Raw genomic sequence first — 26,878 nt, forward strand, 5'->3', positions numbered from 1 at the left:
TCGGCCCTCCAGGTGTTTTGGACTACAACTCCCACAATTCCTAACAGCCGGTAGGCTGTTAGGAATTGTGGGAGTTGTAGTCCAAAACACCTGGAGGGCCGAAGTTTGCCCATGCCTGGGCTACATACTAAAAATCTTGGGATTTAAAGTTGTGTGCACATAAAGTCTTCTGCTACAGAGCTTCAGTGCTATAATTTAGGGATGAGAGCTTTCTAGCAGAGAATTCTGAGTATTCAATAAATTACAAATTCCAGGATCCTGTACTATAAAGCCATTGCAATCACAGGGTAATTTTGCAGTGTGGCCATTTATTTAAGAATTAAACCTGTTTGGTTGAAACCAAGAGTACAATGAAGAACTGCACATTTGCTTGTATTGTGTCAAAAGAGCAAAAGCTGTATATCATCATCCCCTCTTCCTCCTCCTCCACTCCTCCTCATTTGTATTATTTTTATCAGCCCTGTAGTCATTTTTCTGTTTAAAATTCTTGCTTAACCTTTCCACTGTTTGGACTGACAGGCCTGCATGCATACATTTCTCCGAAAAACATTAATCTTGAAGAAAAAGACTATGATATACCGATAAAAATTAATGACAATGGACGACCACCAATGGAAGGAGTTGTCTATCTGAAAGGTAGAGTGAAATTCATATTCATGCTTTTCAAATATTTTCTTTTTTATATACATAATAGAGTGGGTTTTTTTGTTTTGTTTATGATTCCTCTAAATTGTGCTGTTTGTCCTACAGTGAAGGTATGCCGGTGTGTAGAAGGAAGATGCTTCATACCAACGGATCCTTCTCCATTTCCAACAGTGGCAACAGCAATTGGGATCCTGGTTGCTGTACTGATAGTTATTGGTGAGTGGCTATTTTAAATGGATTGCACAGGCTGCACAGGCATTAATAATTGGATTGATGAATAGACAGACACAGCAAACACAGTGAACAGGATTTAGGTCTGAATTGTGCATAGATGAGAAAGCATTGGAATTAGATATCCATTAGATATTTAATTCCACACTGAATGTTGACTGGAAAACAAAAGGTACTTTGACTACTAAAAATATTGCTGTTGGCTTGTTTCTGTATATAACAATGTCATCTAACATTTGCTCTAATTGAAATAGAAAACTAAGACAAACTTTGTAAAGCCTGCCTGCCTAGTAGTTTGAAGAAGACTCTTGGTTGCTTCGAATAACTAAGTATATGACTTTGGATAAGCTTATCTTTCATGTTTGCCTGCTTTGAATAGCTCTTTCTTTTCAGCCAGCAAAAGAGATGGCAAGGAGTATGGTAATGAGGCTTAAACGATTAGCTGGTAGTGAGATGGGTGGGTAATACACCTTTGATTACATTGCATACTTGTTTTACTAAGTTCAATAATATTTGTTCTAGGAGTGCTCCCCAGATGTTGTTGGGTGATACATCTCAGGATCCCCCACTATTGGCTAAGCTGGCTAAGGTTGATGGGTGCTCAGACCAAAAGCATTCAGAGATCCATATGTTATTTACCCTACCTTGAACTATGCTGAGCAGCAGCAACTTTCCAAGTTTTCAAACAGGGGTCCTTTCCAGCTCTACTTGCAGATGCTGATGTTTGCATGTGAATCTTTGGTATGACCTCCAAAAGTTTAAGACCTGTAACTTTGTAGGCAAAGCATATGCACTGTTAGAAAAAGGAACCAATTGAATATCACCCTGGATGTTTGGGATCTGAATACATGCCCGTCTTTTATGGTCCCACCATTCTTGCTTTTATAGCAAACTGCCATTAAGTAAAAGTTCTAGATCTCTTTTTGATTGTGAAGCCCCATCTACACTGACCATTTAATGCAGATTGAACTGCATTATATGGTCAGTGTAAACATATATGATGCACTTTAACTGCATTGAGCTGCATTATCTGAGTCTACACTGAACATATAATGCGGCTCAATCTGCATATCAGTGTAGATGAGGCCTAGTCCCATAGGAACTTGAACCAGGAGCTCCACGAAAGATGAAACAAACCCATCAGCTTAACCCACCTGAGAAAACAAGAAGAGGAAGCTGGGGTGGTATTTTAAGAATAAACAAAATAGCTGCTAAAGAAGAATGGGGAGGAGAGTGGCAGGCTGTCATATTGTGCGTGTGCTCTTTTGCCATTTTAAAATATAAATGGCACATGACAGCAGCTATAAACAAAAAGTGGGAAAAGAAGGCAAACAGTAAAAATCTGAGGCCACAGAATTGGACCTAGGACACTTCGATTCAGGTCACTGCATAGCATGAACAACATCTGGCTTCCAGTGAATTAATGAGCCTACAATACCTACAAGCTGAGGATAAAACAATACAGTGTCATCCCAGGTAACCATCTTCAGAGGAAGTGTGAGGTATACATTTACCAAGTTAACACAAATTCACCATAGTTCCAGCATTCATCAATGACAATTTCAGAGGTTTCCAGAAAAGCTTTGAGGGGAAGGCTCCATGATTCAAAATGTGATATACAGGAGCCCCCGATTGCGCAATGGGTTAAATCCTTGTTTTGGCAGGACTGCTGACTGAAAGGTTCAAATCCAGGGAGCGGGATAAGCTCCCATCTTTCAGCTCCAGCTTCCCATGCGAGAACATGAGAGAAGCCCCCCACAGGATGGTAAAACATCTGGGCGTCCCCTGGGCAACGTCCTTGTTGTTGTTTATTCGTTCAGTTGCTTCTGATTCTTCATGACCTCATGGACCAGCCCATGCCAGAGAACCATCCTTGCATACGGCCAATTATCTCACACCAGAAGTGACTTGCAGTTTCACAAGTCATTCCTGACATCACAAAAAAAAATCTCTATATCCACAGGGGATAGATTCTTAGACTTGGTGTAGGTATATGAAACCATGGATGTTAGCAAACTCTATTGAAATGAAGAACTTCCGGCCCAGGAATACCCATAGAGATGTTCTGGACGACCCAGAAAATGACTAAAGATTACATATTTTGTCAGATCAATAAAATACCTGTCCTGTAGATATGGAGAACATACTGTATTCTATAAACACCACCAATAGCAAGTCAAGGCATGGCAATTTTTAGTACAATGTGTTCAAAACACATGTGTTAAGCTTGTATTTGCAAGCCTTTATCCAGTTTCATCAAGATTTTATCTATTTTGCTGTCCTTGTGAATTTCATCTTTGTAGAGTCAGAAGCCTAGGAAGCTGCCTTAAACAAAGCGAGAATAAGAGTTGCTTTTTGGTGACAACTCCCAGAATCCTAGCATTTTTAGTTTTTCTAACACTGCTTGGGATTTCCAGGAATTGGACCAGGGACCTTCGTTTTCAAAGCATGTGCTCTGTTCCTGAACTATGGCCCTTTCTCTATAAGCCCAACAATATGATGAGCTCAATAAAAATTTATTATGTTTTTTTCTAAACAAAGCATAACTATAAGACTAGATTTCACTGTGCTGAGTCTGACAGGAAGACAAGAGGGAACTTAAACAAACTCAACTCATTTTTTTTCCAAAACAAGACAGAATCCTTTTCCAAAACAAGATAGATTTTTTGAAAATAAATGTAAACACTGACGGAGCCAGGATGACTGACCAGCTGAGGAATATGACTCTCAAATGTGTAAATAAAGATACATAAATATTCGGAGCACTGTGATTCTTGAAAAATTGTTGAAAGCAGCACGAGTTCACCATAACTTGGTTTTACAGAGGAGTAACAGCAAGAAATCTTGAATTAAACCAAGCAAATCAATTTACAAAGGGAATAAGGAAACTATAAGAAATGCTGTGATCAAAAAAAGAAAAGAAAATTCATATAATAATTATACAATGCCAATTCTAGCAAAGGAAGGGGAAAATAAGAGTTATAATGAAATAAACCTAGAATTATAGTGTGTTCTTCTTTGGCCAAGAGATGAAGCAATTATGTAGACTTTGGGAAAAGCAGAGAGATTGAGATACAGTAGAGTCTCACTTATCCAACACTCGCTTATCCAACGTTCTGGATTATCCAACACATTTTTGTAGTCAATGTTTTCAATACATCGTGATATTTTGGTGCTAAATTCGTAAATACAGTAATTACTGCATAGCATTACTGCGTATTGAACTACTTTTTCTGTCAAATTTGTTGTATAACATGATGTTTTGGTGCTTAATTTGTAAAATCATAACCTAATTTGATGTTTAATAGGCTTTTCCTTAATCCCTCCTTATTATCCAACATATTCACTTATCCAACGTTCTGCCGGCCCGTTTATGTTGGATAAGTGAGACTCTACTGTAGATGGCTAGGGAGACAGGTCAAAGCATCCCACATTGAGGTGAAAGCTATCATCCACCATACTTCTATAAGAACCTTATCACATTGGGATATAGTCCATTTCTGAGATTCTTTGAACATGATTCCAAATGGATTCTATCACATGATGTTTGTCCCACTCTGTCGATAATCCATTAGAATTTGTCTGCCAAACATCACAAAAGTGGAGTTTTTGGATTTACTATGTTTTTATATGTTGCTGAGCCACTGTTTTTACATGTGATCAGAAATTCAGTATGCATTCCATTAGCTAAAATCTTCCAAGAATGGTAGTTCGAGACATTTTGAGGTTTTTTCACTGTGCAATATTAGGGAAAAAAATTTAAACTGTGATGTAGGGAGGTATTTGAGCGGATTGGGAGGAGGCAGCCTTCCATGATGTCATGCGTCAAAATGCAGTAGTTTCAAATGGTAAGAATTGTAATAACTGAATATGATGGGGAGAGTATGAATCCGATCTCATGCAATATGTGTCCAGTCCTTAAAAGTACAGGATGCATACTGATATGAATGAATTATATCCCAATGGGATAAGGTCCTAAGGATATAGAAGTAGAGTCACTTTTTATGCCTCTATTTCCTTGATGTGAGCTTTATTGGAGTATTTTGGGCAATTTTACTTTGAATTCAAAAGACTTGATCAATATCACACTGTTAATGATTTATTTGGTCCATGGTGGTGCAGTGGGTTAAATCGCTAGACTGCTGAACTCATTGACCAAAAGGTTGGCAGTTCGAATCCAGGGAGCAGGGTAAGCTTCTGCTGTTAGGCCCAGCTCCTGCCAACCTAGCAGTTCGAAAACATGCAAATTTGAGTAGATCAATAGGTACCATTTCGGTGGGAAGGCAACGGCGCTCCATGCAGTCATGCCGGCCACATGACCTTGGAGGTGTCTACTGACAATGCCAGTTCTTTGGCTTAGAAATGGAGATGAGCACCAACCCCCAGAGTCAGACATGACTGGACTTAATATCAGGGGGAAACCTTTATCTTTACTAATGATATATTTATTACTTACAGTTATATCTCAACTTTCCTTAAAGGAATAGGCATATCATTAATCCACATTTTACCTTTACAATGGGAGCATCTACACCAGGGGTCCCCAAACTTTTTAATCCGAAGGCCGGTCCACAATCCTTCAGACTGTTGAGGGGCCGGATTATCATTTGAAAAAAAAAAATACAAAGAAATTCCGATGCACACTGCACATGTCTTTTTTGTAGTGCAAAAACAAGAACAATGAAAGAACAATACAATATTTAAAAATAAAAACAATTTTAACCCAACATAAATTTATCAGGATTTCAATGGGAAGTGTGCTCCTGCTTCTGGCCAATGAGATAGTCAAGTTAATTAGGATTGCTGCTGTTGTTGTTGTTGTTGTTGTTGTTGTGTGCCTTCAAGTCATTTCAGACTTTGGGAGAGCCTAAGTCTAAAATATATTTATTTATTATTTATTTATTTACTGCATTTATTTACTACATTTGTATCACAGCCTTCTCACCCCAAAGGGGACTCAGAGTGGCTTACAAATTATATGTACATGCAATATATTATATTATTAGCATAGCACAATATTAGCATTATATATTACTATATTGAACTATACCACTATACTGTAATATTATTAGTAATATTATATGTAATATAGAGTATATAATTAATATTATTATATGGTATTATTATTAGTGTTATATTGTATTAGCATTATATATTACTATATTGAACTATACCACTATACTGTAATATTATTAGTAATATTATATGTAAAATAGAATATATAATTAATATTATTATATGGTATTATTATTTGTGTTATATTGTATTACATTATAATATTATTATCAATATTATATGTATATACAATATATTATATTATAAAACTGAGGGCGGGGGCCAGGTAAATGACCTTGGAGGGCCGCATCCGGCCCCCGGGCCTTAGTTTGGGGACCCCTGATCTACACTGTAGAGTTAATGCAGTTTGACACCCCTTTAGCTACCATGACTCAATACTGTGGAACCCTGAGTGGTTAAGGTGGAAAAGGAAGGGACCTGAGGCCAGGAATTATGGGAGTTTATTTATTTATTACAATATTTATATCCCGCCCTTCTCACCCAACAGGGGACTCAGGGCAGCTTACAATAAAACGCATATATAAAAATTATACAGTGCAATATAAATCAGTTAAAATTATTATTAACTTACATCAGTATTCATAAAACACATTATAAAATACAGGTAGGCATTGAAGTCCAAATCCACAGAAGTTTGCCCATGCCTGCACCAAAATATTTTCTTGCTCAGTACTCCAGAAAACAAGTTTTAGTTGTCCTCACATTAAATAAGGCAAACATATCACCATGGCAGGGACTGTAATTTACTAGTTTCTGGAAACATGCGTTGCCTACAAGAGGATTTCAGGCTCATCACAATGTGTTACCATTTAAAGGGTCAGGTAAATAGTAAAGGGAAGGAACTCTGCCAGAGAATCTGAATAGTTGCTGCCAGCCAGAACAGACAAAACTGTGCCAGGGAACAAAATATTCTGAGCTGAGATAAACTAGATTTCTACGCAACTAGGAAAATTGTCAATGAGTCCTTCCAGACAGGCCATATATCCCAGGATCTGATCCCAAGTTTTCTGCTTTAACCTGGATTATATGAGTCCCTACTGCCAGATAATTTGGGATAAACAGAAAACCTGGGACCAGATCCTGAAATATAGGGCCTGTCTGGAAAGCCCCATATCACCAATAGACAGAACATGAAAGGATAAGGAACACTTCTAAACTTAACTGATTTGGTATGTATTGTATGTAGCAGTTCAGGATATGTTGAACAAGATCTCTTAAAGAGGTAAACTGTATAAATACCATGAGCTTCCCTGGATATTATATCATTTATCTTCTAATTTGTAAAGTATTGATTTTGAATATATTGCATTTCCAGTGCTACCCAACTAGAGGCTTCTTCTATGCTGACATTTTATTTGTTTATTTATTTATTTCCAACATTTATATCCCGCCCTTCTCACCCAAAGGGACTCAGGGCGGCGTACAAAATTTGCAACAATTTGATGCCTACACATAATTAAAACAGCAATGAAAATCCAATTAAAACAATTAAAACAATTTAAAAATATAAAACATATGATTAAAATCTGGACATATAATCCAGATTATCAAAGCAGATAATCCACTCTATCTGCTTTGAACTGGATTATATAAGTCTATGTTCCAATATAATCTAGTTCAAAGCAGATAATCTGGATTGTATATGGTAGTGTAGAAAGGGCCTTAGTCTCACTAAGTAGTACTAGCTGATTTAACATATTCTGGATATTAACAGTGAAAAAAAGTTCTGAATCTGGGCTTTACAGTTTGTCTTAGACACTACATGTTCCATATCTTGGACAAAAGATTCAGTAGATTCAATGGGACTTAATCCCTTGTAAGCATGTATATAATTGCAGCCCAAAATTCACTTAACAGAGAGTACAAAGAGAAAATATTATTACTTAAGAGTACATAGATTTGCATAGGATTGTACTGTGGATCTTCTTCATCTGCAAAGATGGGTTTTCTACAAAGTTGCCTTTCCAAGACCAGCACCCTCCAGATGTCCTGGACTCTGACAGTTGTCTTCATGTTAAATGAGGCAGATGGGAGTTGAAGCCCAACACATCTGGAGGGGCCTCAGTTGAAGGAGCATGGCTTATACTAAGATTTAACACCTCAGTTTTTGTTTTGTTCTTGCAGGTGTCATTCTGGGGATTGTGTTCCTCCGACTCAAACGCAAAAGCCAAAGTCAACAGATCAGCACCAAGGCAAATCCTGCTAGCCGGCCGAATTGCAGAGCTTGACGTAATTGTTTTACTGAAAGAAGCTTTTTTTTTTAAAAAAAAAGACCTTTTATTTCTTTCTGTTGTTGACATTGCTACTGCTTCTGACCATCAGCAAACATTAGGCGTTTCACCACCAATATGCAGAGTTTGATATCTAAACATTTTTAATGGACTAGAACCCCAAATGTCCTATCTAGCCATTATGGCTGGGGGTTCTGAGAATTGTAGTCCCAAATGTGACTTATGCAACTAGATTTATTATCTTACTCATAATCTGCTTCTTCAGCCAGGAAAGCAGACTCCCACTAAGAACAGGGACGCCCACCCATTGTGTCATGTTGGTGCTACAGAGCCAAACTTGACATTAGCATTAAATGCATATCAGCATTGAAAAGTGCATTCACTTTATTATTTAAATATCCTCCAAGGGGACTCTGCACTGTGGTGATTAGTAAGGAGGTGGCCTTGATTTCTTTTGGGTACAGGGAGAGTGTTATTGAAAATTAATCAACCACAACATTCCCAGACTCACTCCCTCTTTCTCCCTGTCAAAGAGTCAATTTTTTAAACAATGCACAATGAATTGTTAAACACTTTTATTGTCATGGACAGTTTGGCTCTTAAGCAGAAATGGGTTTCCTCCATTGAGGTGGGGATGATGTATTCCTCCTCCTTTTCCACCTCCTCCTCCAGTCCAGTCATAAAGAGCTTCACCTACAAATAGGTCACACTTAGTCTGGTGAGTAATTGAACAAGCAATAAATGGAACTAAGCAATTAGCTTTGGCTAATGAATATTTCACTGCCTATTCTAATAAAGGAACCTGCGAGCATTGGACAGAGATGGGCTTGAATTTTCAAAAGCTATTTTAGAGGTGGACAATAAACAGAGAGCCAAACTTGATGACTCTTTCAGTGCCTTTCTTGTTCCTGGTAAACTCAGGTCCATTGGGAGGGAGTGGGGTGATGAACCCACTTTTATATTCTGCAGATTCTTTCTCCGCGTCATATTAAAATTACATGCCAGTATGTAATTCTGTGCCCCTGGTGGCACAGTGCATTAAAGTGCTGAGCTGCTGAACTTGCAGACCAAAAGGTGCCAGGTTCAAATCCCGGGAGCGGAGTGAGCGCCTGCTGTTAGCCCCAGCTCCTGCCAACCTAGCAGTTCGAAAACATGCAAATGTGAGTAGATCAATTTGCTCTGACGGGAAGGTAACGGTGCTCCATGCAGTCATGCCGGCCACATGTCCTTGGAGGTGTCTACGGACAACGCCGGCTCTTCGGCTTAGAAATGGAGATGAGCACCAACCCCCAGAGTCGGTTACGACTGGACAACGTCAGGGGAAAACCTTTACCTTTATGTAATTCTGGTGTTCCCATTTCCCCAACCTCCCTTTTCTGCATGCTTAAAAATATAGTTGATAAAGAAATGTGGCTTCAAAAGAGCATTTTCAACCTTTCTGGTTGGCACAGCAAAAGTACTAACACAGTATGCATTTGAGTTCAATGAGATTTGCATTTGGATAAGTATGTTTAGAATTGCATATCCTACAGGCTGAGCAACCACATTATTTCACATAGGTGGCTAAGATAGTGACACCTTTGTTTTCCAATGGTTCAATATACACAAACTTTGTTTCATGTTTAATTTTTTTCTCAAAATATCTGTGTATAAAATTACATTTATATAAAGTTTATATAAAACATAAATGAATTTTGTGTTTAGGCTTGGGCCCCATCTCCAAGATATCTCAACATAGATATTCAAATATTCCAAAATCCAATATTTTGGATAAGCCCAGCACACCATCTTAAGAGTAAGAGTAACACACTGAAAATTGCTCCTGACTAAATGTGCTGAAAATATTGGTCAAGGAAACCTGCATTAGGAGATGCGTCATAAAATTTGTGAAACATCCCCCCCCCCAATTCCCCACAACATTTATTTTCCTCTCTCTCCCATCCTGCCTGGTCATATAATCACCATGAAGACACTTCTCAGCTGTCCTCCATTATTCACTGACCACTATATGGCTATTAAGATTTGTGTTCAAGAGGAAGTTGGGTTGTTAAGAACTATAGGTCTGTGACAAGGAGGAAAATAATTCTGACCTCTGCAACAACCAGAAAAGGACAGACAGAGGACACATGCTGGGCTTGTATGTGTGGCCTTAAAGGCATACAGGTACCTATAAGAAAATAAACTTCATTTTTCTGAAGATGATAATATCAGTTCCCTATACAGGTTAGCTGGGGCCCCTGGTGACACAATGTGTTAAAGCGCTGAGCTGCTGAACATACAGACCAAAAGGTTCAAATCCCGGGAGCGGAATGAGTGCCCGCAGTTAGCCCCAGCTCCTGCCAACCTAGCAGATTGAAAACATGCAAATGTGAGTAGATCAATAGGTACCCGCTCCGGCAGGAAGGTAACGGTGCTCCATGCAGTCATGCCGGCCACATGACCTTGGAGGTGTCTATGGACAATGCCGGCTCTTCGGCTTAGAAATGGAGATGAGCACCAGCTCCCAGAGTCAGACATGACTGGACTTAACATCATTGGAAACTTTTACCTTTACTTTTTATACAGGTTAGCTAGGAAAAGACATTCATTTGCTTACCTAAAATACTTAGGATATGAAATATTACTCTTTACCTTGTGAGGAACAACACTTGTTTCTATGTCAACTTTTCTGGATCCTAATACTTTTCCATAAGATTTACAAATGGCTATGTTGCTGAGTTCATAAATGGGGTGCCTCAGTGTATGATCCAGCAGTCACCCGTGTTAGGTTACTTCATTTGATGACGTCCTTAGTCACCTGTTTTGATTCCAGTCCTGTAAGCTCAGTATTCACCATATGGATTTGCTACATAAGTGATTAAATCACTTTCTTGCAAGCCAGTCTTTCTCATACTTTTTCCCCGGGATCGAGTTCACAGAACTTCTGCATAAAAAATTACTATATCTAAGTTCAAAAATATTTATTTTCCCCCAATCATGATCTTTTGGGGAACGAGGGTTCTAGGGAACCCTGCTTTAGAAGCCATGCTTTAAGCCACAATACGACACTTTTTTTTTGTTTAGACAAATTTCAAAATGATTGAGAGTTTGTTCAGATTTCTAATTTACCAAAACATAATGTGCTACACTACAACCAAGGACCCCCATTAAATCAAAAATCTCACTTGAGAGACAGGCTTCTCTTTTTCTGCTCAAAATCTTTTCCTCTCCTCAGTTGCATTTTATTCCGTGGGGGAAAAGATTCGTATCTCTTCTATTGAGTTCCTTTCTTGTTTTGTACCTTAAATACTGGTTTGTTCCTTTTCATTTGTAATGTTGCATAAGATCCTTTCTCCCTTTAATTTTAATGTCACTCTTAAATTGTATTATTTTCTGCATTGATTGTTTTTGTGGTTGCAGTATTTTTTATTGTACATTGCTTTCAATAGCTTATAAATTTAATAAACAATCCAACAAACAAAACTAATGTGGTGAGTTACTACATTTTGTGTGTCATACATCAGCTACATAGCATGTCTTTTTCTATGGTGGTTTGAATGTGGTTGTTCAAGAATTTCTTTTATTGGATGCTGCCTATGATGTCAATAGAAACAACCAACACAACTACTTTTTTATATTTGTGATGTATCACAGTCTCCTATCTTACCTTCTTCCCAGGAAAAGAAAAAAGAAAGAAAGAATAGTAATGGTGCATATCACTAAAGAAAACCTATTGCTTCTGGGGAAAAAAGAGCCCACTGCTTATTCTTTTCTTATTTACATTTAATCAAATCCTTGGAAAGGAGTATGCCCTTCTTCCTCTGTGTTGTTGAAGGAAAGGGGATTAGTTGGAAGGGAAAGTAAGACAGATGTCCTCCAAAGAAGGCTTAGAGCACCTTCAACAGTCAAGCAAGTTCCTCATCCATCCACTATCCCCATTCATGCAGGGACATGAGAGAAGCCTTCCACAAGGATGGTAAAAACATCAAAAATATCTGGGCATCCCCTGGGCAATGTCCTTGCAGACGGTCACTTCTCTCACACCAGAAGCAACTTGCAGTTTCTTAAGTTGCTCCTGACACACACAAAAAATCCATCCACTACAAGTGGACTTTATATCAACCTCTAAAGCGTCTGGAACAGAACTTGAGAAAGTTACCTTTTGGGAATGCAACTCTCAGAAACCCATGACCATGCTGATTGGGGGGTGTACTCAAGAACCAGGATTTTTAGCATTCAGATTACACAATAAATTATAGAGGAAGTTATTATTTTTTTATCATGTCAGAAGCATATTGAGACAAGTTAACAAGTTATATGTTAATTGAGTTTTTATGATTTACTGTATTGTTTTGGTTAAGGTAACTGTTTGTATAACTGGTGGTTTTTACTGTCTTTGTATTTTAATGTGTTTTAACTAATTTATTGTTTTGTATTTCGGGCTTCTGACCCGTGTAGCTGCCCCGAGTCCCTGCCGGGAGATGGTGGCAGGGTAGAAAAATCAAATATTATTATTATTATTATTATTATTATTATTATTATTATTATTATTATTATGGTGTGAGAGAATTGGCAGTCTACAGAGACATTTCCCAGAGGACGCTTGAATGTATTACAGTGTTCCCTCACTACTTCACGGTTCACTTTTTGCGGATTTGCTGTTTTGCGGTTTTTCAATAAACTCTAAAAGACTATTATAAATTATAAAAAATTACAATTTGCAGCCTAGGGAAGGGAGGAAGGAGAAACCAAAGGGAGAGAAAAGGAGCCCAAGCGGCAACAGGAGGAGAAGGAGGCGATTTATCAACACACGATTGGTTGATGAAGACTTAAAATAGTGTATAACTGCTAAAATAATGTATAAATATTAAAATAAATATAGTGTCCCTACTTCGCAGATTTTCACTTATTGCGGGTGGTCCTGGAACCTGACCCCTGCGATAAGTGAGGGAACACTGTACCATCCTGCTGGAGGGCTTTTCTCGGATCCCTGCATGGGAAGCTAGGGCTGGCAGAAGGGAGCTCACCCCATCTCACAGATTCGAACTTTCAACCTTCAAGTCTGGGGTTGGTGCTCATCTCCATTTCTAAGTGAAAGAGCCGGCATTGTCCGTAGACAACTCCAAGGTCATGTGGCCAGCATGACTGCATGGAGCACAGTCATGTTTATTTTTACCCCACTTTTTCTCTCCACAAGAAGACTCAAAGCGGCTTAAAAGCATTTCAATTCAATTTAAAATCTAAAAATATACAAACATTAAAACAGAATTAAATATAGATGGTATTTAAAAGTTCACAGTTAAAATCCATGGAAACATAAAGCTAAAAACCTCACCCCCTGGCTTGATCTGAAAAACCTTCTTTAAAATCCTGCCTGGAAAAAAGATTTTTACCTGCCGCTGGAAGGAAAGCAGGGAGCGAGCCACGCTGGCTTTCCTTCTTTTTGCAGCCACTCCTCCACCTTGAGTTTTTGAAAACTAATTTGGGGACTGTAGTGCCTATAATTCCCCACATAGCTGGTTTTTATAGTCCAAGAAATACATTCTGAGCTCTAGCTTAAGAAAACTGTCAGGCCCATTGCCTGAGTAAATATGTGAACCCAGCCTCAGAACAATAGACTTTACATTGGGAAGTACAGTAGAGTCTCACTTATCCAACACTCGCTTATCCAACGTTCTGGATTATCCAACGCATTTTTGTAGTCAATGTTTTCAATACATTGTGATATTTTAGTGCCAAATTCGTACATACAGTAATTACTACATAGCATTACTGCATATTGAACTACTTTTTCTGTCAAATTTGTTGTATAACATGATGTTTTGGTGCTTAATTTGTAAAATCATAACCTAATTTGATGTTTAATAGGCTTTTTCTTAATGCCTCCTTATTACCCAACATATTCACTTATCCAACATTCTGCCGGCCCGTTTATGTTGGATAAGTGAGACTCTACTGTATGTATAAGAAACTAGACTTCACCAGAGCAAATGATGGAATCTGCAAGATAGCCAGTTGACAGAATTATCATGGATAAAGCTGGATAACAATCCTTTAAAGAAAGGTTTAAGTGTAAAAAAGTATTGTCTCCTTTTGTGATACTAGGCTGCATACCTCAAAAATCCACTTTTATGCCTGATTTTTAAACTTTTTTTTCTAACTTTAGCCTTGTCACAGACTTTCTGCCAAGCACAATATTGTAATATAACAGACCCGCTGATGGAATCATCTGAGAATGTGTCCCATGACTCTGTTTCTGAGACAGCTTCTTTGAGTTTCCTTTCTTAGGCAGAAAGCCAAGTACAAGAAGGCTTGTACCAGTTCTGTTGGGATTTGGATTGTTTCTCTTTCAACCCTAAGTGAGAAGTCTAAAATTCATCTTAGGTACAAATTAAGTGGCTGCTACTACTTCTTGGTAAACATATACCAGTTTTCCATCTGGTAGAAGAGAAATTGTAATGCTGTTCCTAGAATGGGGGAAAGGAGCACGTATTTGGTTTAGAAAACGTACAGTACATCTGTGCTATTCATAGATTGTTGACCATAAGAGTGACCTATTAATAATCATGCCAGTTCTATGCAAATGGAACAAGTTTGGGGTGGATTGCATACACTTAGATTTTTAAAAGAACACGTCCAAATTCTGTGCCTTGTATCGCTATAAAAGACTAAAATAGTCATTTGCATACATTTGGATATTTTATACAATTTTATTTTATTTTCACTAATCATTCAACAAAATACTGTAGGCTTTGTTCTTTTCATTATAAGGGTTAGCTCTTACCTCTCTTGCAACTGACATTGCCTATACATCTGCAACACTTTTTTAACTCTATATTTACTATCAAATAATGTTTACTGTCTATATTGTGCACAAAAAAATCATGCATTCATAAACACTGGGAGTGGTAGGAAAATGTCACATTCCACACCCTTCCATTGTTGACACTGGACTTTATCATATGAACTTACTATTCCACCACAGTTGTGTTATTATTAGTAATAGATACATACTGTGTTGAGCATCTTTGATATCACACTTTTCTTCAAGAGCACAACTGCTTCCGTTTTTTCAATTCATGGACTCATGATTTTCCAAGGAGTGGATGAAAAGTCTTGAGCTTATCTATGAAGGAGCTACTGTGGGATGATCAAAATATTTTCTAGGTAAGAGCAACTTTTCATCATACTTTTCCCAAATTTAATCTGTACAAGGTGCTGATCTCTGATGGGAAAATATCAGAAAAAACGTTGAGTCCCCGTAGAGCAGTGGTTCTTAACCTGTGGATCCCCATGTGTTTTGGCCTACAACTCCCAGAAATCCCAGCCAGTTTACCAGCTGTTGGAATTTCTGGGAGCTGAAGGCCAAAACATTTGGGAACCCACAGATTGAGAACAATGGCAGTAGAAAAAACTGTGTTGTGGTTCACACTGTCATTTTCCATCAACTTTCATGCACTACTTCTATTCCCTAATTCTTTCATTTTTATTTGTAGTGCAATTGCACAATTACAACATTAGGCCAATGTAAATATAAAATATAAAATGAAAGGACAGTAAGCAGGTTGAGAATGGCAAAGGGGAAAGGAGTAGAGGAGGAGAATCCTGACAACTCTTTACTGCCAGTTTTCTGGAATAGAAGCAGAATTGTACTGCTACACCAAGATAGCCAATGAGAACATTGCAAATTTGGGAGATATTGATGGGTTTTGCCGATTCAATAGCTAGCGGCAGAATAATCATGGGGAGGAGGAAGACCAGCAGCTGGATGCACACAGCACTGTGCTGCAAAGCTGGTTTGCCTGCCTCATACAATAAAATCCATTGTGTGAGAATTAGCAAGCAAGTGCTATGAAAGTTGATTGGCGTGCAATCTCATAGCCCTTCACATTTTTTCCTTTCTGATAATTACCTTGTTTCTTTTGTGTCTTTTCTTTTGAAAGTCTTGGAATAGTCTGTCCATACATGTTGTTTTACCTTTCTTGAATTTCTGCATGAAATCCATTTTAGTCTGGATTAAAAAAAGGTTTTCCCCTGACATTAAGTCCAGTCATGTCTGACTCTGGGGGTTGGTGCTCATCTCCATTTCTAAGCTGAAGAGCAAGTGTTGTCCATAGACACCTCCAAGGTCATGTGGCCGGCATGACTGCATGGAGCACCGTTACCTTCCCGCCGGAGCGGTACCTATTGATCTACTCACATTTGCATGTTTTCGAACTGCTAGGTTGGCAGGAGCTGGAGCTAACAGCGGCCACTCATGCCGCTCCCGGGGTTTGAACCTGGGAACTTTCGGTCTCCAGCTCAGTGCTTAAATGCACTTCGCCACTGGGGCTCCTTAGTCTGGATTATGCCACCTGTATTCTTCAAAGACAGACTTCTTGACGATCACACATGTTCTTCTTAGGGGAGTTGGATTAGATGACTCTTGTGATCTCTTCCAAAATTATGAGTATATGATTCCAATTGAAGTTTAAAAATCCAATATTCATTTCTTATTCTTCTTGATCTTTCTCTGGATTTTGGAACAGTTAATCATGCTACTTTTGTGACCTGTGATTAGGCTGCACAATTTCAACCTCTCAAATCGGGCAAGCAATTTACATACTATACATATTATTATAACTGTAAATATTATTTATTTGCTAAGTCATTATGCAAATCTAGCACGTTAATACAATCAGCCCTTGGTATCCACAGATTGAGCCGCCTATGGCTCGAAGCATTCAGAAAAAAAATCCCATAAACAAACCTCGATTTTGCCATTTTATATCAGAGATAGGATTTTACTTCATCATTGTATGTAATGGGACTTCAGCATCCATGGATTCTGATGTCCACTTGTGGACCTGGAACCAAACCATAGTGGATATACCAATGGCCCACTATAATTGCAATTTACCACTATGTTTCAAAGTTTTTTTTATTTTTTTTATAGTAACTCATCAGTTAACTAAAGAGCGCAATGCTCTAAGTACTATACATTTTAAATCCTTGCTTGGTTAAAAAATGCAACATGTGTCCTTTGGCCATCACTAGCTCTCAGTGATAGTGGTGTTGCTAACGTCATTGTCATTACCTCATTGAACACAGCCACTTGAAACTTTGCATAGTATTGCTACAACAAGCAAGTCATAAAGAACAAAAGACTCAATGCAATACTATTGTATTGTAGATTTTACCCTGCTTTGAGGCCTTCTTCATTGCAGTGACCTTACTGTTTTTGTGCAAGGCCTTCTGCTAAACAGACTTCAGCTACCGTGTTTCCCCGAAAATAAGACCTCCCCAAAGAATAAGACCTAGCAGGGGTTTGGGGGGATTGCCAAATATAAGGCCTCCCCTGAAAGTAAGACCTAGCAACTAAGGCTGCAGCAGAGTTCCATTGGGAAGCATGGCTGCAGGGCAGAAGCAGCAGGGAGGGAGGGAGGGAGGGAGGGAGGGAGGGAGGGAGGGAAAGTGCTTGCTTTCTGTGCCTCCCTCCCTCCCTGCCTTGCCTTTCCTTGCCTGTCTCCCAGCCGCGGCTTGAAAAACCTTCCCTGGCTGCTGCTGCGCTGCTGTTTCTTCCTTCCTTCCGTCTCCCTCCTGGCCATGCTGCCTTGCTTCCCAGAGGCTTCTGATTGGCTCCTGGAGCCAGGGCAAGGGAGGGTGGGAGGGAAGGGAAGAGGGCTTTCGTGCTGCTGCTTTTGCTCCTTAAAGGTACAGGACGCATTGGGATTCTCCTCTCATCCTAACTGATTATTTTATACTATTATTCTATTGCCATGTTATTATCATCATATTCTGTTACTATTATTATATCCCATTATTATATTATCCTAATAATATATTTTAAATCATTATATTATATTTTTCTATTATTATTATTATTATTATATCATTATATTATTATTCTATTATTATTCTATTATATTTTCATATTATTATATTATTATTCTGTTATTATTAAATTCCATTTTATATTACCCTATTAATATATTTTATATCATTATATTCTATACTATTATTCTATTATATTATCATATTATTATTTTATTATTATTAGCATATTCTGTTATTATTATTATATTCCATTTTATATTATCCTATTAATATATTTTATATCATTCTATTCCATTCTATTATTCTATGATATTATCCTATTATTATTATATTATTATGCTATTCTGTTATTATATCCCATTATTATATTATCCTATTAATACCATATTATTATCATATTCTGTTATTATTATATCCTATATTATATTATCTCATTAATATATTGTATATCATTATATTATTATATTATCATATTATTATAGTATATTATATTATTCATCATTCATGACTACATTGAAACTAGAATAGAGAGAAATCAGCGTGGAAACCTTGTGAAACCTAAATTGCAAGAGGTACCATAGATTGTTGTACATGGAAATAATGGTGGTAACAAGAAATTCTTGATAGGATTCATAGTTTGTCTGGTTATGCTGGTTTGTGATGACAACTACTTTACAGTATATAATAAATGTTCATGTTGTTGTTCAACAATAAATGTGAGCTCTTCTTCATGGAAAAATAAGACATCCCCTGAAAATAAGACCTAGTGCATCTTTGGGAGCAAAAATTAATATAAGACCCTGTCTTATTTTCGGGGAAACAGGGTAGACTTTCCACCATTAAGGTGCAGAGTTTCCTACAGAGTTGTATCATTTAATTAAGAAAATAATTGATAGAAGATGGTCATGAATATAAAAATGGTCAAGGGTCTGTATGAGGAAAAGAGTCTGTACCAGGCTATACGAGGAAAAGGTTAGGAAACATGGTATGGTTATTACCTTGGAAAAGAAAAAGTTAAGAAGTGATATGATAGCCATGTTTAAACATTTGAAAGAATGTCATCTTGAAGATGGGTTAAGCTTGTTTTCTGCTGTTCTAGAGACTTGGATGCATTCAAACCAGAGAAAAAAGGAAGCCATTCAAAACTTAGAAAAAAAATTCTTGATAGTATGAAATGTGGAATATACTGCTTTTGAATATGCTAGAATCTCCTTCTCTGAAGGATTTTTAAACAAACTGGATAGCTATCTGTCAGGGGTACTTTGTTGTTCCTGCATGGTCGGGGGCAGGCTGGATGGCCAACTCTATGAGTCTATACAGGCTTGTTTCTACCAAAACAATTAGACAGAAGAGTGACTTCATATTTTTCTTGTAACTCCACTCCCACAAGTATTAAATACTTACTTTCTATCTCTCAGTCCATTATTTTAATGTTCTGGCTTATGGTTCTGTCTCATGCAATTTTTCTCTTTTGGTAGAGTCTGCATATGGTTCTTCTCTGGGTCCTTTGTTGCTTTCATTTTATATCCATTGTTGCTAGGTAATCTTATTTAGTGTTATGACTTTTACGTTGGTGACACACAGCTTTATTGCTACACTCCACAAGTTTCATCAGACACCGTGCATCATGTTATGGTACGTCTCAGCAGTTTCAATATGGATGTTTCATTGTCACCTGAAACAGGATCATCAGCATATATTCAGATGACCATTTCACATTTTCCTATTGAAGGATCTGGGCAATTTAACATAGTTACATTGCTATTAATATAAAGATTCAACAGGAGGTTTTAACAAGTCACCTCTAGTCTGACTCTTTTTGTTATACACATTTCCTCCACCAATCCTCTGTGCTAATCCATGTTTGTATAGTAAATGAAGAGTATTGATACTGATCCCAGCAAGCTTGCCCTAAAAGTGATTCCTATTAATTACATCAAAGGCTGAGGAGAGGTCAATGAATGCAGCAAAAAGCCATTTGGAAGGACTCTGGTTGTTCTTCATCTCTGAAACTTAATATAACACAGATGGAATTGCTTGTTTTCCCACTAAATCCTTTCCCCAATCTATATTCTTTATCACTGCTAATAATGTTCTTTTTCATTTTGGTGAGGAAGCACACAAGCATTCCTAGTTTTATTATTGACTCTGTTTTTGTTCTTTATATTGAAACTAAGTAAAGTCATGTCACTTTTTCTTTGTATCTCCAGACCATTTCAGGCTTTTTCTTTTGCAAAGACCTTTGCTGTTCTTGCTTTACTCATTTATCATCATGATTACTGTAATTCTTTGTTAACCGGTCTTCCATTAACTGGTCTTTCCCTCGTCATTTCTTTCCAGATTTCTGCCACTTAGATTATCTTTTCAGCATATCCTTTTGATCACATCATGCTACTTTTAATCTTACTTCAGTAGAGGTTAAAGCCTGCATCTTTTAGCTTCTCCCTGTTTGTAAGTCCTCATTTCTCATTGTTGTTTTATTCAGGAACTGTGTTCATTAAACTCCATGTTCCCTACCCAACCTAGGTGTTTTTGCTCCTCCGCTCAACTTCAACATTCATTTGTGGCTTGTCTACACCAGGGGTCCCCAAACTTTTTAAACAGGGGTCCAGTTCACGGTCTCTCAAACCGTTGGGGGGGGGGGGGGGGCTGGACTATAGTTTTTTTAAAAAAAACTATGAACAAATACATATGCACACTGCACATATCTTATTTTGAAAAACAAAAACAAAATGGGAACAAATACAGCCTCAATGTTAATCATCATCATCATCATCATCATCATCATCATCAAAATAATAAAGGGAGTTGGAAGAGACCCCTTGGGCCATTTAGTTCAACCTCTTCTGCCTTTGTGCACCAAAAGCACAAAAAAGCACCCCTGACAGATGGCCACCCATCCTCAATGTTGTTGATAATAATAATAATAAACACCTGGAAGCATTTGACTTGTGATTTTGTGATTCGAAATCCAGCATATAGATCTCATTTCCTGTGTTATACTTTGTGCCAATAACAACAACAACAACAACAACAAAGAGAGTTGGAAGAGCCCCCTTGTGCTATTTAGTCCAACCCCCTTCTGCCTTTGTGCACCAAAAACACTAGCAAAGCACCCCTTAATAATTAATAATTAATTAAATAATAATAAAAATGCCATTATAAATAAGCAAAGCTTTGGAAGGCATGCACCAGGTGAAGGAGGAGGAGGGAGCTGCCGCAGCGGGGGCCGGATAAATGGCTTGGATGGGCCGCATGTGGCCCCCGGGCCTTAGTTTGGGGACCCCTGGTTTACACAAATAAAAAATCTGAACTCCACCTTGAATCCGGCTGTGGCACTCTACACCAATGATTCCCAAACTCTAGTCTTCCATGTATTTTGTACTTCAACTCCAAGGAGGCTCAGCTGCCTTGTCCAATGATCTGGGATTCTGGGAGATGAAGTTGATAACATCTGAAAGACCACCATTTGGGAAACACTGGTCTCCGTAATACATAGTGACTTCTGTTTAGGATCCCGAGTGTTTTGCCTTTACCCAGACTTTGCTCTACTTAAGCAAAGTTGGGAGATACTTTGGTATTTGTAGCATATCTACTGGCTTGGTAGCTGTCTGGACAGTGGGATTGGGTCCCTTTTGGCCTGATCCACTGTCCATAGGGTCACCACCCCCTTCACCCTTCTCCTGATTTCAGAATGGGTTGGCAGTGTGACCAGCAAGAAGGAGAGGCTTGATCATAATCCTCATTATGATTTCAGCAGACACAAAGGCCATTGCCAGACACTCACAGGAAGCTCCATGGATGTCAAGGAGCAATGGCAGTGGCATGCAAACAAAGGGACAGGGCAGCAAAAGGATGGGCTTGATGATCTGGGCACATGGCTCTGGATTTACTAGGCACATGCTGGATTTGGGGCAACTGCAGGGAAAAAATATTCTGCATTATTTTTTCCCATGAAAACATAGCCTCGAAATCATTTACACACACATGTATATCTATATAGACTATGCCTTTACTGTTTTTAAATCTCAGTTAAAGTCTTTTTTTAAGCCTTTGGAATTGTGGTTTAAGTTTACCCTTCTAATTTTGCATATTCAGAGCCATGTGCTAAACATTTAATGCGGCTCAAAGGCTGGGATGCCATTGCCATCTTCCACATGTCTAAGTTTTCTTATGGAAGCAGTTGGTCACTTTTGCCTGCTGTAGATCTACTGCATACAATTCCAAGTTGAAAGCATTTAGTTATACATTTGGTCATATCATATCATAAGCTATCACTTGTGGCCGAGTATGATTGTCTTCCAAGTGTAGAGTCTTGGCGGTGGGTCGGTATGTGACTGTAGAGACCTATTCTGGATCTGCATGGTCTATTACAATGAGGCCATAGTTTTCCAGATGGAAGATGGTCCCGACAAGGGTTTGCTTGACACGCCTTCTCTTGGCACATTTTCCCCTTTCTCCCTCTATTCGTGCCTCTTCAAAATCCATAGCAGTCTTGGTATCTTGATTCAGTTAAGCCATGCTGCAATTCTACACAAGGGCTGCACAGTGGTATTAATGCATGAACTACATGCAACATAACTTTAGCACAGGATGTGGTTAATTTAACTAATTTACAAGACCATAAAAATCATCCAGCAGCGTGCAGAAAGGAACAAGAAAGCAATCCAGCAAGGACTCGGTGTCACAGTGGATGATGAAGCAGCAGCTACCCCTGTGGCCGGAATCGAGCATAGCCTCAGGAAGCCTGGAAGCTAGAAAATGTTAAATTGCCTCTGTGTCTTCGTCTCTGTCTATATGTCTAATGGCATTGAATGTTTGCCATGTATATACATTGTGATCCGCCCTGAGTTCCCTTCGGGTTGAGAAGGGCGGAATATAAATACTGTAAATAAATAAATAAATAAATAAATAAATGGTTTTGCCTACTTTTGGAAGGAGGAGTGGCTTGTTGGGGACTTGGAGGTCCACTTCTACATAGGAAATTAGTGGATCCAAATCACCATTGTATCTACTTAAAATTAGGATTCCTGAATTGCTGTACTAACTTGTTTTGTACCTGAACACTTTTTTACTTATGCCAACTCTATGGAGAACCTATTATGATTCTGAGAGCAGGCAACATCTGTTCTGGGTGTGTGTGTGTGGGGGGGTGCCATTGCCTTTTTCTGGTTCTGAGACAGTGTGACACTGCTAAGGTCACTGGATAGTTTTCCATGACAAGTGGGATTTCAGACTTTGGTCTCCAGGACTCACATCAAAACAACTACACCATGCTGGCTATCATACACAATGCTGTTTCTCACTTAGTCATCCTTTCCCAAATTATATATGTCTCTTTCTATTGAGATGCCCTCCAACATTCCCAGTTTGGAAGGAATAGTCCCTTTTAATCTTCTAATATCCCACTTTTTCAGTTGCTCATAAAATCCCCTGGTTTCTATCTGCTCCTCCTTTTGTTGTTGTTTATTGGTTCAGTTGCTTCTGACTCTTAGTCCTCACCTTATTTCAATCACAGCAGATTTGTCCTTCTCAGTAGACTCAGGGCAAAGCAAACTTCTGTAGCTTCCCCTAAATTGTCTGATTTTCCTCATTAATGACATTTGCCACCTTGACCTCATTTTGATATAACTTGGCCACAGGCCTCTTTATTTGCATTTGTGAAATGTTGGGTTGTGATGTGTGGTTGCGTCCTTCAGTTCATTTCAAAACATATTCTTTTTAAGTAATTTTTATTAAGATTTTTGAATGATACAAATAAAATGAAAGGTTAGGACTATGCTTTGCATTTTTCTCCTCAATCTACAGCAGTGTTTCTCTTGGCTGGCCCTTTAAATCATTCAAATAGTGTTAGTCATGTTCACAGCTGCAGACAGAGCTTATAAAATTATATGCTTTCCTTTCTAATTTGTTGCCAGATATCGTTCTTACAGTCTGGTTGGGTATCTACATTTTCCCACAGTTGTTTTTATCTTTTTGTTTCAGATACTTCAGATATCATGAGTCGTGCAAGAAAATAATCAGACTATCCTGTCCCCTTGCAAAAATTCTTCTCAAATGCCTGAACAGACTTGTTTTTGCAATAGTTATCAAAGAAGTTTCCATAGGAGAAACAAAATAATTTGGGCAACCTTGAGACCTTCAAAGCTGTAAGACTGGAAAGTAGGCTTACTGAATAGGGTGGGAATTACATTTAAGTAAGCCCAGAGTTTCCCAGTGAGGAGTAAGCAATGCAATGTTTAGTTGTTGTCTGTTCATTAGAAGTCAGCTGTTTGGTAATGGAGACTATTTATGGGTGAGTGGATTTTTGATTGGACCTAAAGCAGCAAAAAAAAGTCTTGTGGCATGAACAGATTGAACAAATTTGTTTCAGATCAAAGTTTCGTGAACTCGCTCCATTTGCAACAACTGGCTGACAAGTAAGTTATCTGCTGTAATCAACACTACAGTCATGCAAAATGCCCATATTAAGTTGCGAGTATTGGGTTAGTCGTTGGCTGATCTCCAGCATGTGCCACAAATCTCTAATATTAAACCTGAATGTTTATAAATGCTTGAGAAACTTGAAGCATTTACCTGAAACGAATTGTGCCAGTTAGTTAGTTCCCTTGTGTTTGCAAGCATTTCCCCACTCTTTGAAGGACAATGCAATTTTGGAATTTGTATTCTGGTGAGGCACTAGAACTCTTTGGCAGACAAAGCTGAAGGCTTTGTAAAACTACAACTCCCATGATTTGATAGCATTGAGCCACTGGAGTTAAATTGGTATCAAAGTGTATTCATTCTACAGTTTAAATGTCCCGACTGTCCAGTAAATGGCAAAGCTTGATTAAGTCTGTTGGTACTTACAATTTTGGGTATCAGAAGACTACTTGAGCCATTTCATGTTTCTTTCTTTGCATCTGGCATCCTCTTCCTTTTGGATGTCACTAAAGGGAACCTAACAAAAGCCATTGGATGGCTAATTAAATCGATTCTGCTCTTGGTTTGATTTATTTAAGGAAATGAGCACAGGAGCTACAGAACAGGAAGAATGTTGAAGTGCATCATGCAGCTGTGATTCATTTGTTTTGCATGAGAATTTCAAGAAACCTTATGGAATTCATTATTATTGCTGAAGGATGCCAATGCCGTAATTGCTGGCATTTTCATTGACCCTCAAGAAGCTTTTTTTTTACCACACAAGGAGACAAAATTGGGAGGGGATCAGACATTGGCCAAGTTTTAGCGTTCAGGGCTGCAGCTATAAAGAACAGAGGGTGAAATATGATTTCAAACTATTGATCAGATGTGACATGATATGTGATCATGAAACATGACCAGACTTCTGACTTTTCCCCTTAAGGTGCTCCAAGCAATATCCAGATAGCGTTGTTGTTGTTGTTGTTGTTGTTGTTGTTGTTGTTGTTGTTGTTATTGTCATGTTTATTTATATCCTGCTTTTTCTCTCCACACGGAGACTCAAAACGGCTCACAATTAAAAGCATAACAATACAACTTAAAATAAACAAATATTAAATCAGTATTAGTAAGGTAAAGGTAAAGATTTCCCCTTGACATTAAGTCTAGTTGTGTCCAACTATGGGAGTTGGTGCTCATCTCCATTTCTAAGCCAAACAGCCGGCGTTGTCCGTAGACACCTCCAAGGTCATGTGGCCGGCATGACTGCATGGAGCGCTGTTACCTTCCCACCTGAGTGGTATCTATTGATCTACTCACATTGACATGTTTTTAAACTGCTAGGCTGGCAGGAGCTGGGACTAACAGCGGGAGCTCACCTCACTCCCTGGATTCAACAAGTCAGCAAGTTCAGCAGCTCAGTGGTTTAACCCGCTGCGCTATTAATAAATATTAAACATCATTAATATTAAAAACAATTCAGATTAAAACAATAAAAGCATATAAAACCATAGTATCCCCTGACGATGTTAAACACCTTCATCTTTAAAAGCCTGTCTGAATAAAAAGGATTTAGCCTGCCACTGGAAGGACAGCAGGGAGGGGGCTATTTTGGCTTCTCTGGGAAGAAGGGAGTTCCAGATTTGTGGGGTAGGAACCAAGAAGGAAGGCCTGCTCTCTCGATCCCACCAACCGAGCTTGAGATGGAGATGGGACTGAGAGAAGGGCCTATCTTGAAAATCTCAAGGTCCAGAAAGGTTTGCACAAGGAGATGCAGTCAGTCAAGTAGCCTGGACCTGAACTGTCTAGAGCAGTGGTTCTCAACCTGGAGTCCCCAGATGTTTTTGGCCTACAACTCCCAGAAATCCCAGCCAGTTTACCAGCTGTTAGGATTTCTGGGAGTTGAAGACCAAAAACATTTGGGGGCCGCAGGTTGAGAACCACTGGTCTAGGGCTTTAAAGGTTGTCACCAGCACTGATTAGGCCGTTCTGGTTATACTGATTAGGACATTCTGGGGGGGGGGGGGGAGTTTTAAAAAGCCTTTTCCAAACTCTTAAATTTGAGTCCTTATGCTGAGTCTACTTCAATTCCAGAAGGTGGACAGTTTCATTGCTATGACAATTACATTTACTATACACTTACACCAAGATCTGGCATCTAACCATGGTATTGTTGTTATGGCCTTCCAGTATGAACCTTCAAACCTACCTTAAAATCCATCTGGCTGCATCAAGGGATGGAGTTCTGTGTTGCTGGTGAACAGGATACTGAAGAATAGAACAGGATACTTCCACTTCAAAGTCAACAATCAGCAGTAAACAAAACAGAAGCCGGCCCCTCGTGAGCTCAATCTGCAACTTGTTGACTGTAGTAAGAAATAAATATAAACAACATGCCTTCTAATAGTGAGTTAGAGTGGTGTAAGTCTATGATTCTATTATTCTAAGTCTTATAACATCAGAACCCACTTTTTGGATTGTTGCAGACTTAGATTTCTTTT

At 38.5% G+C, this 26,878-nt stretch overlaps 1 protein-coding gene and 2 long non-coding RNA genes across 5 annotated transcripts in view; 2 read left to right on the forward strand and 1 right to left on the reverse strand.

Moving 5' to 3' along the window:
* cdh17 (cadherin 17) overlaps window positions 1–9,065 on the forward strand; it is a 44,302-nt gene extending 35,237 nt beyond the window's left edge. For all 3 annotated transcript variants that reach the window (XM_016992810.2, XM_016992809.2, XM_008108373.3), the window contains 3 exons: window positions 520–636; window positions 751–861; window positions 8,077–9,065. In XM_016992810.2, the coding sequence (XP_016848299.2) occupies window positions 520–636; window positions 751–861; window positions 8,077–8,180 (332 nt within the window). In that variant the 3' untranslated portion in view covers window positions 8,181–9,065. The remainder of the gene's footprint in view (window positions 1–519; window positions 637–750; window positions 862–8,076) is intronic.
* LOC134298824 (uncharacterized) lies at window positions 8,744–23,905 on the reverse strand. Its single transcript, XR_010005914.1, has 2 exons — window positions 19,383–23,905; window positions 8,744–8,876 (listed from the first exon to the last, which is right to left on the reverse strand). It is a non-coding gene; the product is annotated as an uncharacterized LOC134298824 (long non-coding RNA).
* Window positions 23,906–24,306: 401 nt separating this feature from the next.
* On the forward strand, window positions 24,307–26,781 carry LOC134298823 (uncharacterized). The gene is made up of 2 exons (XR_010005913.1): window positions 24,307–24,397; window positions 26,568–26,781. It is a non-coding gene; the product is annotated as an uncharacterized LOC134298823 (long non-coding RNA).
* Window positions 26,782–26,878: the final 97 nt, after the last annotated feature.

Source organism: Anolis carolinensis, chromosome 4, assembly GCF_035594765.1.
Source record: "Anolis carolinensis isolate JA03-04 chromosome 4, rAnoCar3.1.pri, whole genome shotgun sequence".
NCBI lineage: Eukaryota > Metazoa > Chordata > Lepidosauria > Squamata > Dactyloidae > Anolis > Anolis carolinensis.